The sequence below is a fragment of the Octopus sinensis genome, linkage group LG1 (assembly GCF_006345805.1).
Source record: "Octopus sinensis linkage group LG1, ASM634580v1, whole genome shotgun sequence".
Classification (NCBI taxonomy): Eukaryota; Metazoa; Mollusca; class Cephalopoda; order Octopoda; family Octopodidae; genus Octopus; species Octopus sinensis.
In genome coordinates, this window is record NC_042997.1 from 126,731,270 (window position 1) to 126,746,687 (window position 15,418).

At 37.8% G+C, this 15,418-nt stretch overlaps 1 protein-coding gene across 2 annotated transcripts in view; it reads left to right on the plus strand.

The window, feature by feature from the left end:
* Positions 1–13,609, plus strand: part of LOC115216786 (protein unc-13 homolog D) — a 527,921-nt gene extending 514,312 nt beyond the window's left edge. For both annotated transcript variants that reach the window (XM_036504398.1, XM_029786361.2), the window contains exons 26-27: positions 653–869; positions 13,383–13,609. In XM_036504398.1, the coding sequence (XP_036360291.1) occupies positions 653–869; positions 13,383–13,520 (355 nt within the window). In that variant the 3' untranslated portion in view covers positions 13,521–13,609. The remainder of the gene's footprint in view (positions 1–652; positions 870–13,382) is intronic.
* Positions 13,610–15,418: the final 1,809 nt, after the last annotated feature.

Consider the following 15,418-nt stretch of genomic DNA (forward strand, 5'->3'; position numbering starts at 1 on the left):
TCTTTTACTTTTTTACTCTTTTACTTGTTTCAGTCGTTTGACTGTGGCCATGCTAGAGCACCGCCTTTAATCGAGCAAATCGACCCCAGGACTTATTCTTTGTAAGCCTAGTACTTATTCTATCGGTCTCTTATGCCGAACTGCTAAGTTACGGGGACGTAAACACACCAGTATCTGTTGTCAAGTGATGTTGGGTAGACAAACACAGACACACAAACATATACACACATATATATATATACATATATATGACAGGCTTCTTTCAGTTTCTGTCTACCAAATCCACTCACAAGGCTTTGGTCGACCCGAGGCTATAGTAGAAGGCACTTGCCCAAGGTGCGACGCAGTGGGACTGAACCTGGAACCATGTGGTTGGTAAACAAGTTACCTACCACACTATATATGATGAACTTCATTTAGTTTCGGTCTATGAAATGCACTCACAAGACTTTGGCTAGCCTGGGATTTTATAGTAGAAGACATTTGCTCAAGTTACTGCACTATGGAACCTGAACCTGGACCCAGGTGATTGAATAGCAAACTTTGTAACCATACAGCTATCCATACCCCTTGCCACACACACACACACAAAATGTATCTATTAACAAAGTGTCTCAGTAAATCTAATCCTGTCATTGTTTCTTTTCTAAAGCCATAATGTCCTCAGTGAGTTGCTGAAGAAACAAGGTGCTGCAGTTCAAATTTTGGTATATGACTACGATAAACTGAAGCGTGATGATTTTGTAGGAGAAGCTGTGATCCCTTTATCATCAATCCCACAGCTGAATGGCAATGCTTTGGCCTTTGAGAGAACCCCTGGAATAATCCTTCCATTGAAGAGACCCTCTATGACAGAAGGACCGTTAAAAGTGAGTAACTCTTTGTAAAAACATGAAATTTAGTGTTGTTGTTGTTGTAGTGGTGCCATTTCTTCACATGAATACAATGGACAAAGTACAGAATCCTAACAATGTCTGGCAAAATTGCTTAATGGTTTTCCTTCTGTCTTTGCATTCTGAGTTCAAATTTTGTTGAGATTGGCTTTATCTTTCATCAGGGGTGGACTGAGAGTATTATGGGCCCTTGAGCATAACTGTTTACCGGCCCCTTAGGATTGATATCACTAGAGTTAAAATGTAGAGTGTGGGCCTCTAAGAGTTCCAGGTTCTCGAGCAGTGCCTGATTGACCGATGGCTCAGTCCACCCCTGCCTTTCATCCTTTCGGGGGTTGATAAGATGAGTTCCAGCTGAGCACTGGGATCACTCAAGTCAACTAGTCCTCTTCCTCCAGAATTTGATACACTGTCCCTATAGTAGAAAGAATTGGGGTTGCTGTGATTGACTAGCCCTTTCCTTCCTCTAAAATTTGCTGGCCTTGTGCCAAAATTAGAAACAAAAATTATTATTATTATTATTATTATTGAGGCATCAAGCTGGCAGAATCATTAGCATGCCAGCTGAAATGCTCAGCAGTATTTCGTCTGCCGCTACGTTCTGAGTTTAAATTTTGCCGAGGTCAATTTTGCCTTTCATCCTTTTGGGTTCGATAAATTAAGTACCAGTGAAACATTGGGGTTTATGTAGTCGACTTAACCCCATCCTGCAAATTTTAGGCCTTGTGCCTATAGTAGAAAGGATTATCATTATTATTATTATTGAGTGAGCGAGCAGAGCATGCCATCAAAGTGACACTGGGGTAAAATATACAAAGCCCAGTATACCCATCATGACTACCCGTCTGATAAGGGTACACTAGGCACATGCATCACAACCATATGTGCGCGATATGGTGATCTCATATGAAGATAAACAGCACATGACCTTGCAGGTGGAGCCCAGTTAGAATTTTCTTCAGATCGAGTAACCCATCCTGCTCAAATGGTCCCTGAATAAGGGTTGTTTAAGGACGTTGAACGAAACACCCATGTTTCCTGAGGTGAATTATTCAAACCCCAAAGAATCCTTCTCAACACATGGCTATGATGCTCCCCCACTACTTCTGCTCGTGATCAGAGATGCACATATTGTCAGCCACTAAGGGATATGCTCAACTGGTTAAGGTCAAACAAATGACAAGCAAATCTGTGGTATTGAGCAGAATATTTGCTGTAGCCCATCTTTTATACCAAGACAAAACAATGTACATGATAACACTTCCAATCAGTTAAGATCAGAAGCCATGAGAGCCACTGCCTGGTACTGCATCAGGGCATTTATTATTATTATTATTATTATTATTATTATTATTATTATTGTTATTATTATTTTTCTATGTTTGACTTTTGCTTTACATTCGTACAAGTTGGCTCCAAGTCTCCCGGAGACCTCAAGAGACAACAAGTTGGAAGTTCATGTTGGTGGTATGCCTAGGGTGCCATATATTTGGTTTAGTGTTGTACTAGTGAATGCCTAAAAACACATACGAAAATTGTTTGTTTTATAACTTGAGATTACATAGAAAGTATTTTTTATTATTATTATTATTATTATTATTATTATTATTATTATTATTATTATTATTATTATTATTATCATTATTAAGGCGGTGAGCTGACAGAGCTGTTAGTGCAGTGGGAAAAATGCTAATCAACATTTCAGCTGTCCTTATGTTTTGAGTTCAAATGCCGCCAAGGTTGACTTCACCTTTCATCCTTTTGGGATGAGTACTGGGGGAGGGGATGCATTGTAATTGACTTACCCCTCCCCCAGACTTGTTGGCCTTGTGCCAACATTAGAAATTTCTATCATTATAAATGGTAAATAGTATTCAATAGGAATTTTTTTCCTCTGAAATACTTCTTTCTTGAGGAATCATCTAAGTATTGTGCATTTGACATGTAATGTAAAAATATTTAACATATACAGTATGTGGGTGTTTTAGACAGTGTTTAAAAGTTTATGTTATGCAGAACTCAATAAGAAGCATAAATTCAAATATGTATTGTTAGTGGTTAGTTGTCGGAGCACTGCATCCTTCAAAAGTTCCATGCTTTCTAAGATTCGCCAACACTACACCTGATTTTCTCCCCTCCATACACACAGAGGCATGTATCTGACTCATGCATTGTTCGCTTTCCAGACATTCGTACATTACTGCATATACTCTGACAAGTTGTGGTGCACTTGAGCACTGTATACAATAATTTCATTATTATTATATTCTGAAAGGTTAGAGTTACTTGTAGTTTTCACCCTGATTTCTCATATATACACAGACAAAAACAGTCACTGTATTCAAGGAATAGTAATTAATTTTGCTAGTGCCACATAAAAAGCACCCCTGATGGTATCACGCAATAAGCATATGTACTGGTGCCTCGTAAAAGCATGCAGTAGATATTGTAAAGTGGTTGGTGTTAGGAAGGGCATCCAGCTGTAGACACATTGCCAAAACAGACAGCAGGAACCTAGAACAGCTCTCCAGCTTGCAAGCAGCTGTCAAACTATCCTATCCATACCAGCATGGAAAACAGACATTAAATGAGGATGATGATGAAGATATATATATATATATATATATTATATATATATATATGTGTGTGTGTGTGTGTGTGTGTGTGTGTGTGTGTGTGTGCATGTGTGTGTGTGTGTGCATGTGTGTGTGTGTGTGTATGTATACATACATACACACACATACATGCACAAACACAGGCAGACAGACACAGACACTCACACACACATAGAGATAGATAGATAGATAGATGTAAGTGTGGCTGTGTAGAAAGAAGTTTGCTTTCCCAGCACTTGGTTCTGGATTCAGTCTCACTGATGGCAAATTGGGAAAGAGTCTTCTAACTTTCACCATGAGCTGACTAAAGCCTTGGTAGGTGGAAACTGAAAGAAGCCCATTGTATATATATATATAGTTAGAGAGAAAGAAAAAGTCATGCATTTTCATTCACTGTTCAACATGCTTCTAAACTTGCCAGGCTGAAGGCGCCAAATTATATATATATATATATACATATATTCAGAGAGAGAGAGATAGAGAGAGAGAGATAGAGAGAGAGAGAGGAGAGCAGTTAAAAAACTAAGCTTCTATGCGTGTTGAATAATCATTGTTTAAATAAAACATCAACAATTTGCTTTCATACAAAATAAATGGTAAGGGCGAGCAAGATGACTAATGTTTATTTTTAAAATTACTGTGGTTAATACTGAACTAGTTCCATGTTTAATAGACAAATTAAACAAATCAATTTTTAAAAAAAATTAATTTAATTTGAATTTGTTATATTACAATCATCAGTAGGTAGTATACTCCCATGTTTTTGCAAAACAAACAAAAACATAACTTAAAATATATTTGCCGTTATTAATCCACCGTAATTTGTAATTGAAGGTACACAAGGAAAAGAGTTGATGGTTTATTTAAACATTGATCATTCAACACGCATGGAAACTTAGTTTTTAACTGATCTCCTCTCTCTCTATATCTATATATATACACATATAAATACACTCATACATATATCTATGTGTGTATTTGTGTGTTCCTCAAAACCACTTGACAATTGGTATTGGTTTGTTTACATCCCCATATGTTAGCAGTTCAGCAAAAGAGACTGATAGGATAAGGTTGTTCCTTCTTGAGCCACGCCTGGCTCATTAGGGCTGGTTTCCTGGTTTCCTTGGTGTATATGTTCCCCACCTGGATGAGACACCAGTCCGTCGCAGGTGAGCTGCAAGATGCAGGAGGAAAGAGTGAGAGAAAGTTGTTGCGAAAGAGTCAGCAGAAGTTCGCTATTACCTTCTGCTGGAGACGTGTGGAGCTTAGGTGTTTTGCTCATAAACATACACATCGCCTGGTCTGAGATTTGAACTCGCGATCCCTCGACCGCAAGTCCACTGCTCTAACCCCTAGGCAATGTGATAAGTACCAGACTTTAAAAGTGTAATTTCTGGGGCTGATTTCCTCAACTGAACCCTTGAAGGCAGTGCTCCAGCATGGCTACTGTCTAATGACTGAAAGATAAAAACAGACAGGCAGACACACACACACACACACAAACACACACCAACACACACAAACACACCACATCTATACTTATATATATATATGTCTTTTTTCATTTTCTTATTTCTACTTGTTTTAGTCGTCAGACTGTGACCATGCTGGGGCACTACCTTGAAGAATTTTAGTCAACCGAATCGACGCCTAGAATTTACTGCTATTTTTTAAAGCCTGGTACTTACTTTATCAGTCTCTTTTAGCTGAATTGCTAAGTTATGGGGATGTAAACACACCAACACCGGTTGTCAAATTGTGGAGGACAAACACTGACACAAAGACACACACACACACACATGACAGGTTTCTTTCAGTTTCCATCTACCAAATCCACTCATAAGGTTTCAGTTGGCCCACTACTATAGCAGAAGGCACATACTAAAGGTGCCATGCAGTGGGACTGAACCTGGAACCATGTGGTTAGGAAGTAAACTTCTTACCAGATAGCCACACACACACATACACATACATGAATTCGACCAGAAGCCAGTTGTTTCACTTGTCAATGACCTTCAGGTGCTTTAACATCCAGCACAATGAGGGAGCCATCCCTCAACTAGAATACCACTGCAAACTGGTGAACAAACACAACACATACAGTGAGTATGTGTATTCATCGATATTCCTCTCTGTGCCTGGGAGATCTTGCATCCCTGCTGTAAGGCTTCAGTTCCACACACACCAGCTTAATTCAATTCGTCCTTAGTCGAAAGACACCTGTTGTTATGTCCTGTTATTATTTTTATTGTATTTGTGTAACATTGTCCGTTTTTTTCCGTCCTTGTTTTTGTATACATTTGCTGCTTTCTTCCAAGGAATCTAATGCTCTTAGCTTAGTTTTTCCTTGGGGCTGGCCTCATTGGAGCAATCTCCCATTTTTTTATCACTTAACTGTCCGGATGTTTTGCGTTTCTGGCACATTTTGTATTTTATATATATATAACGTATGAAGGTTTGGTATTTTTTTGCCAAACAACCACACAGATGATTTGTTTATAGTGATCAAATGTTTGTGTACACGCAAGCTCACTTCCTTCATCAAATCGATATTACCTGTACAGGTACACCATATGCCACATGTCAGATGACAAAACGATTGCAGAGCAACATGAAATGAAGTGCTTTGCTCAAGAGCATAAAGCAACGGTTAGTCTGGGAATCAAACACATGATCTAGCAATCATGAGTGCAAGACCCTAACCACAAAGCCATCAATACACACACACATACACACGCACATACGCACATATATGTGCGTGTGTGTGTGTGTGTGTGTATATATATATATATGTATGTATGTATATGTATGTATATCATCATCGTTTAACATCTGTTTTCCATGCAGGCATGGGTTGGATAGTTTGACTGGGGACTGGCAAGCCAGTAGGCTGCACCAGGCTCCAATCTGATCTGGCAGTATTTCTATAGCTGGATGCCCTTCCTAATGCCAACCACTCCAAGAGTGTAGCAGGTGCTTTTTATGCGCCACTGGCATGGGAGCCAGTTAGGCGGCACTGGCATCGGCCATGTTTGGATGGTGCTTTTTACATGCTACCAGCTCAGAAGCCAGTCAGGGCGTTGGTAGTGGGGCTGGCATTGACCACGTTTGGATGGTACATTTTTACATGTCACTGGCATGGAGAGCCAGTCAGGTGGCACTGACAATGATCCACACATTCATGGTGCTTATTGCATGCCACTAGCATGGGAGCCAGTCAGGCAGGACTGGCATCAGCCACAACTACAATTTCCATTTGATTGTGATTTGATTTTGATTTTGATTTTGATTTTACTTGACTCAATAGGTCTCCTCAAGCATGGAATGTCACCCGATGATTCAGAGGTATTTTTTTAAATGGGCTGGTTATGCGACAATGGTGTAGGCTACAGCTGTGATTTCATTTTACTTGCTGGGTCTTCTCAATCACAGCATATCATTGCCTCATGTATATATATATATATACACACATATATAATACTAAATAATATATATATATATATATATACACACACACACACATATGTAATACTAAATGATATATTATATATATATATACATATATCTTATTTATTATTTACTATTGCATCATCATCATCATCACCGATTAACGTCCGTTTTCCATGCTGGCATGGGTTTGACAGTTTGCCTGAAGTCTGGAGAGCCAGCAGCTGCACCAGGCTTCAATCTGTTCTGGCAGAGTTTCTACAGCTGGATGCCCTTGCTAACGCCAACCACTCCAAGAGTATAGTGGATATTTTTTTCCATGTCACTGACACTGGGACCAGTAAGGTGGGCCTGGCAACGGTCATGTTGGATGGTGCTCTTTACGTGCCACTGGCATGGGAGCCAGTCATGGGGCACCAGCCCCAGCTATGATATTGGTTTTACTTGACTCAACAGTTGTTCTCTAGCATATAATATTGCCCGATGCATCAGGAGTATTCTTAACATGGCTTGACATGCATGGTTGCAATCTCACTTTAGTTGTGGGCCTTCTCAATGACAGCATATCTCCAAAGGTCCTGGTCTCCTGTCACTGCCTCTGTGAGGCCCAATGTTCGAAGGTCATGCTTCACCAACTCATCCCATGTCTTCTTGGGTCTACCTTTTTCACAGGTCCCTTCTACAGTTAGGGAGGGTTTCGACCTCAAACCCACAAGAGTAAACAAGAGAGACAGAGACAGGCAGAAACAAAGAAAATGCCCCTTGTATTTGAATACTATGCAAATATTCTTTTAAAAAACTTTCCATTTAATTTCTCCAAAATTTAATTGTTTTCCATACTTCAATGACTGAAATGTTTTTCATAAAATTATTTTAGCATTTTCTACCTAGACTTTATATATATATATATATATATATATATATATATATATATATATATATATATATAATATATATATATATATATATATATATATATATATATATATACATACATATATATATATACATACACACACACATACATATATATATATATATTATATATATATGCATATATATATATACATATGTAAGTGTAATGCATAAATATTTAATATATAAGTAGGTGTTTCAGACATTGATTAAAAGATTATGTTATGCAGAACTTAATAAGAAATGTAAACTCAAATATGCATATCTTTATATTATTCTGAAAGGTGACAGTTATTTATAGGTTTCACTTTGCTGTCTCATTTATATACAGACAAAACAGTTATTATATTTTATGAAGTTGTTTTTGATTCGTCTTTGTTGTTTTTTTTTTGTTGGTTTCAGATTAATTTTTAGAAACCTACAATGTTTGCTTGATTATTCGTTCTGGCACTTGGACACATTGGGTTAATTGAATATTTTGGTATTTTCTAAAAGTCAAGTGGTGAGCTAGCAGAATTGTTAGCTTATCAGGCAAGATGCTTAGCAGCATTTCATCTTCAATTTACGCTCTGAATTCAAATTTCATTGTGGTCATCTTTATGTTTTATCCTTTCAGAGCTGATTAAAAAAAAAAAGAAGTACCAGTTGAATACTGTGGTCAATGTAATCAGTTTATTTAATCACCTTAAATTGCTGGTCTTGGGACAATTATTCTTTACAACAGACTCAAAATTTTGGGGAAGGGGGGCCAGTCAGTTGATTAGATTGACTCCAGTACACAACTGGTACTTAATTTATTGGCCTTCAAAGGATGAAAGGCAAAGTCAACTTTGGCAGAATTTGAAGATGGCGAAATACCACGAAGCATTTCGCTCGGTGTGCTAATGTTTCTTATTTCTTTATTGCCCACGAGGGGCTAAACATAGAGGGGACAAACAAGGACACACAAAGGGGTCAAGTCGATTACATCGACCCAAGTGCGTAACTGATACTTAATTTATCAACCCTGAAAGGATGAAAGGCAAAGTTGACCTCAGCGGAATTTGAACTCAGAACTTAAAGATGGACGAAATGCCACTAATGTTTCTGCCAGCTCGTCACCTTCAAACCAGTGTCATAGCACTTTCTTTTCTACTCTAGGCGCAAAGCCTGAAATTTTGAGGAAGAGGGCCAGTCGATTAGATCGACCTCAGTACACAACTGGTACTTAATTTATTGACCGCCAAAAGGATTAAAGGCACAGTTGACCTCAACGGAATTTGAACTCAGAACATAAAGACAGACAAAATACCACCTAGCATTTCGCCTGGCGTGCTAACATTGGCCTTGAAACCATTATTATCATTATAGTGATAATAATAGTTTAAAACCATTATTATCATTATAAAGGTGGTGAGCTGGTAGAATCATTAGCACGCCAGGCAAGCTGCTTAGCTGTCTTTCATCCATCTTTACATTTTTTAGTTCAAATTCCACTGAGGTTGTCTTTACCATTCATCATTTTTGAAGTTTATAAACTAAATAACATTTGATTACCGTGGCTGTAACTAACTTATGGTATCTCCTGAAATTTCTGGTCTTGAGCCAAAATTTGAAACCATAGCTGGAATGAGGTTTTAGCATTCTGTTTCATACTTCTTGTTCTGTGTTCAAATCCTATATTTGCATTATCATTACTCTTTACTCTTTACTCTTTTACTTGTTTCAGTCATTTGACTGCGGCCATGCTGGAGCACCGCCTTTAATCGAGCAACTCGACCCCGTGACTTATTCTTTTGTAAGCCCAGTACTTATTCTATCGGTCTCTTTTGCCGAACCGCTAAGTAATGGGGACATAAACACACCAGCATCGGTTGTCAAGCAATGCTACGGGGACAAACACAGACACACAAACACACACATGCACATATATATATACATATATACGACGGGCTTCTTTCAGTTTCTGTCTACCAAATCCACTCACAAGGCTTTGGTTGGCCCGAGGCTATAGTAGAAGACACTTGCCCAAGGTGCCACACAAACCGTCCAACCCATGCCAGCATGGACAACATATGCTAAATGATGATGATGATGATGATGATGATGATGATATATATTATATTAATACATATATACATGCATGCATTAAATAATTTCAAATTATTGTTTACTTTGACTTCATTATTACAACCACACTCACACACAACAGGCTTCCATACAGTTTCCATCACCCAAGTTCTTTGATACAGTATTGGTCTATAGTAGAAGATACTTGCCCAAGGTGCTGTGCTGTGGAATTGAACCTAAAACCTTATGGTTACAAAGTGAGCTTCTTATTCACAGCCTTGCCTGTATCTGATGGCCACTTTTCTTTAACTCGAGGTGAATTCTGATCAAACAGATTTATGGTCATAAGCATTCCAACCATAACCACCCTTCTAGATGATTGAGTATGATTGAGTATATTTGGCTGCTAGTTATAACAGATTGAGGAGGCACACAGAAGCTCTGTCTTTGACATGATGTGTATAGTAAATGGGTAATATTCATTCTTGTGGTTGTTGAGCAATTTTAATCCCTTACCAAATAGATTCCCAACAAATTGACTTGAAGAAAGTGTCAACTTAGCTAGAAATGTCCAGAAACGTTTTCACAGTTAAGAGATGATTCATAACCCCTAGAGATTAATTAAGTTAATCTATTGGCCGGCCATGTTTGTCCTCACAAGATGAACAGGTTTATTTATCAACCCTATGAGAGAACACTTGTGGATGACTAACTAATGAAGGTATCAACCACTCAAATACACACACACACACACACTCATTATATATATATGTTCAGGAATGGCTGTGTGATAAGAACTTAGCTTCCCAAAAAGATGGTTCTGGTTTCAGTCTCACTGTGTGATACCTTGGGCAAGTGTCTTTTACTACAGCCCCTGGCTATGCCTATATATATATATATATATATATATATATATATATACACATATATATGTGTTAGCATGGAAAATGGATGTTAAACGATGATGATGATGATGATGATATATGGCGTGTGTTAAGAACTTAGCTTCCCAATCAGATGGTTGTGGGTTCAGTCCCTCTGTGTAGTTTATATATATATATATGTGTGTGTGTGTGGCCGTGTGGTAAGAAAGTAGCTTCCCTACCACATGGTTCTGGGTTCAGTCCCACTGCATGGCATCTTGGGTAAATCTTTTCTACTATAGCTTTGTGCTGACCAAAACCTTGTGAGTAGATTTGGTAGAAGGAAACTGAAAGAAGCCTGGTGTGTGCGTGTGTATATATACATATATACATATGTATGTATACATCTATATGTGTGTGTCTTTGTGTCTCTGTTTGTTCCCCCATCACCTCTTGATAACTGCTGTTGGTGTGTTTATGTCCCTGTAACTTAGCAGTTCTGCAATAGACACCAATAGAATAAGTACTAGGCTTTAAAAAATAAGTCCTGGGGTCAATTTGTTTGACTAAAATCCTTAAAAGCAGTGCCCCAGCATGGCCACAGTCAGACGACTGAAATAAGTAAACAAAATTAATGAGTACACACACACACACATGTGAATATATTTCTTTTATTCTTTTACTTGTTTCAGTCACTAGACTGGGGCCATGCTGGAGCACTGCCTTTTAGTTGAAGACATCGACCCCTGGACTTATTCTTTGTAATCCTGGTACTTATTCTATCGGTCTCTTCTGCCAAACTGCTAGGTTACGGGGATGTAAATACACCAACATTGGTTGTCAAGCGATGGTGATGGGGACAAACACACACACACACATAAATATATACATATATATATGACAAGCTTCTTACAGTTTCTTATTTCTTTATTGCCCACAAGGGGCTAAACATAGAGGGGACAAACAATGACAGACAAACGGATTAAGTTGATTACATTGACACCAGTGTGTAACTGGTACTTAATTTATCGACCCCGAAAGGATGAAAGGCAAAGTCGACCTCTGTGGAATTTGAACTCAGAACGTAATGGCAGACGAAATACCTATTTCTTTACTATCCACAAGAGGCTAGATACAGAGGAGACAAACAAGGACAGACAGACGAATTAAGTCGATTATATCGACCCCAGTGCGTAACTGGTACTTAATTTATTGACCCTGAAAGGATGAAAGGCAAAGTCAACCTCGGCGGAATTTGAACTCAGAACATAATGACAGACGAAATATTGCCAAGCTTTTCGCCCGGCGTGCTAACGTTTCTGCCAGCTCGCCACCTTTTTTGTCTACCAAATCCTCTCACAGGTCTTTGGGCAACCTGAGATTATAGTAGATAACACTTGTCAAAGGTGCCACACAGTGGTACTGAACCTGGAACCATGTAGCTGTGAAGCAAGCTTCTTATCACACAGCCACACCTGCACCTATATATATATACACATGTATGTATGCATGTATGTGTATATCTTTCCCCAATACGTATTGGTGATAGATGTAAACATTGGTGAGAAAAACAATGAACTGGTGCTTTCAAACAAAAATACACTGTCTGGTATTTGTTCTGCCTGAGTTGTACAGACAATCCATTGTCACTTTTCCATTTTAAATGCAGTGAACCATTGATTTGCCCATTGGAAACCTGTAATCAATAATCTTATTTAGTATTGATAAAATATTATATAAAATTTCAAAAAATATTTAAGAGGATATATATTTTTCTATATCTATTTATATTTTTAGTTTTTAAATTTTTTGCAGAATTTAAACTCTTAAAAATTTTATTTGTTTCATATCATGTAAAAATATCTCCATGTTCTTTCATGTAGAAACAGAAATAGGTTTTTGTCTCCAAAGAGTTAAAACGTGCTTTACTTTATTTATCATCCCAATGGTGAGTGGTATTGAGTGCAATTGAAGCTTGCTTCCAGTTCTGAGTAAAATTCTGTTTTGCTCCTAGATGCAAGGATGGCTGTGTGGTTAAGCAGCTTGCTTTGCAACACCATATTTCCAGGTTCAGTCCTACAGCATGGCACCTTGGCCAAGTGTCTTCTACTATATAGCCCTGGGCAAACCAGTGCCTTGAAAAGAATATTGTAGATGGAAACTATATAGAAGCTTGTCACATATGTGTGCAGCTGTGTGTGTGTGTGTGTGTGTGTGCCTGTATGAGTGTCTATATGTGTGCATGTGTGTGTGTGTGTGCATGTGTGAGTGTCTGTATGTGTGCATGTGTGTGTGTGTGTGTGTGTGCATGTGTGAGTGTCTGTATGTGTGCATGTGTGTGTGTTGCCCCTCCCCCTCCCCACTGCTTGAAAACTGGTATAGGTTTACATTCTCTTAGCTTAGCAAATTTTAGAAAACGGCACATAAAGTACTGGTGGTTGATTTGTTCAACTAAAACCCTCCAAAGTATTGCTCCAACATGGCCACAGTCCAATAACTGAACCAAGTAAAAGATAGGGAAAGAAGAGAAGGTTACTAGTTTGCTTATACCATCCATGCACCTGCAGATAACACATGACTTTTCTTTTATCTTCCACCAGGTACTTCAGGAACGATCTCAGAAAGATTCAGATGCCAAGGAGTTTTTAAACGAAAGACAAAATCTCTTTAATAATCAGAGGAAACGAACAGATGGAAACAAAAATTATAATGCTCTAAAATTTTTGCTGGAATATTAAAGTCAATGTTATTTTGAACAAATATGGCTTCAGTTTCAAATCATATTCATACATGAGATTGAAAATAAAATAAATTATTTGTACTTTTCTATAGACTGTTTTGGTTTATTTTTTTCTTAAATGTTCAAAATTTAAATAAAATAGTGAAAGGTATATTATATACACATTATATACATATTTGTATTATATATGTATATGTATATATAAATGTATATGCATGCATATGTGTGTGAGTGTGTGTATGTATGTGTGTGCATATATATATGTGTGTGTGTGTCTATATAAGAATATATATATATATCTCTATATCTATCTACATATATATAATATATATATATATATATATATATAATATATATATATAAGTGTACTTTTAAACACAAGAGAAGCTACCTTTAACAGGTAGTTTTACTGCTATAGCCTCAGGATGACCAACGCCTTCTGAGTGGGTTTCGTAGACATAAACTGAAAGAAGCCCATCATGTGTGTGTGTGTGTGTATATATATATATATATATATATATATATACATAAATATAAGAGGGAATTTTATATTTTTGTTACTTTTCATTTGTCTTGCTCGCTTACGTTTCTGGTGTGCTAAATTTTTCTGGAGAACAATTCTTAGTGGTTAAGACCATAGCGGATCTTCTTCTAGCATAAGGTTTTCCACATTGTGCATAAAAAATATTCCATCTTATATTTATGTATGAAATACTATTTACTGAATCTCAGTTTTTTTTATATGCTAGACCACTGGTGTTAAAATTGATGTTATCAAATTAATATCCAATATTTCACCCTCATTTTGATTATATATATATATATGTATGTATGTATGTGTTTGTGTGTCTATGTTTCTCCCCCTGCCATAGCTTGACAACCGATGCTGGTGTGCTTACATCCCCATAACTTAGCTGTTCAGCCAAAGAGACTGATAGAATAAGTATTATGCTTACAAAGAATAAGCTCTGTGGTCGATTTGTTTGACTAAAGGTGGTGCTCCAGCATGGCTGCAGTCAAATGACTGAAATGAATAAAAGAGTAAAAGAGAAATGATTCCAGTTGACTTTTTTCATATCAACTGTTTTGTTTTGCAGTTCCATATTTAAGAGACAAGGAATTATGTAGATTATTTACATTATTTACATTTGATGGATATTTGTCCTCATCCTGTTTGTTCTTAACACCATGTTTCGGCTGATATACCCTCCAATCTTCATCAGGTGTCTTGATGAAATTTCGAACCTGGGTTCTCATTCCTAAGGTATTTATTAATGTTGTTATTATTATTATTGGCACATAAAAAAAACCATCTGAGCGTGGCCGTTCGCCAGCCTCGTCTGGCACCTGTGTCGGTGGCACATAAAATCACCCACTACACTCTTGGAGTGGTTGGCGTTAGGAAGGGCATCCAGCTGTAGAAACACTGCCAGATCTGACTGGCCTGGTGCAGCCTTCGGGCTCCCCAGACCCCAGTTGAACCGTCCAACCCATGCTAGCATGGAAAGCGGACGTTAAATGATGATGATGATGATGATGATTATTATTATTGTTATTATTGTTATTTTTATTATTATTATTATTACTATTATTCAGGTCACTGCTTGGAATCGAATTCGGAATCTTGGAGTTAGTAGCCAACGCTCTTAACCACTATGCCTTATGCCTAGCCTGCACTCTTCACCACTACGCTATATACCATGGGCATATGGCATAGTGGTTAAGAGTGCGAGCTACTGATCGCAAGATTCCGAGTTTGATTCCGAACAGTGAGCTGAATGACGATGACGATGACGATGACGATGACGATGACGATGACGACGAAGAAGAAGAAGAAGAAGAAGAAGAAGAAGAAGAAGAAGAAGAAGAAGAAGAAGAAGAAGAAGAAGTCTGAGC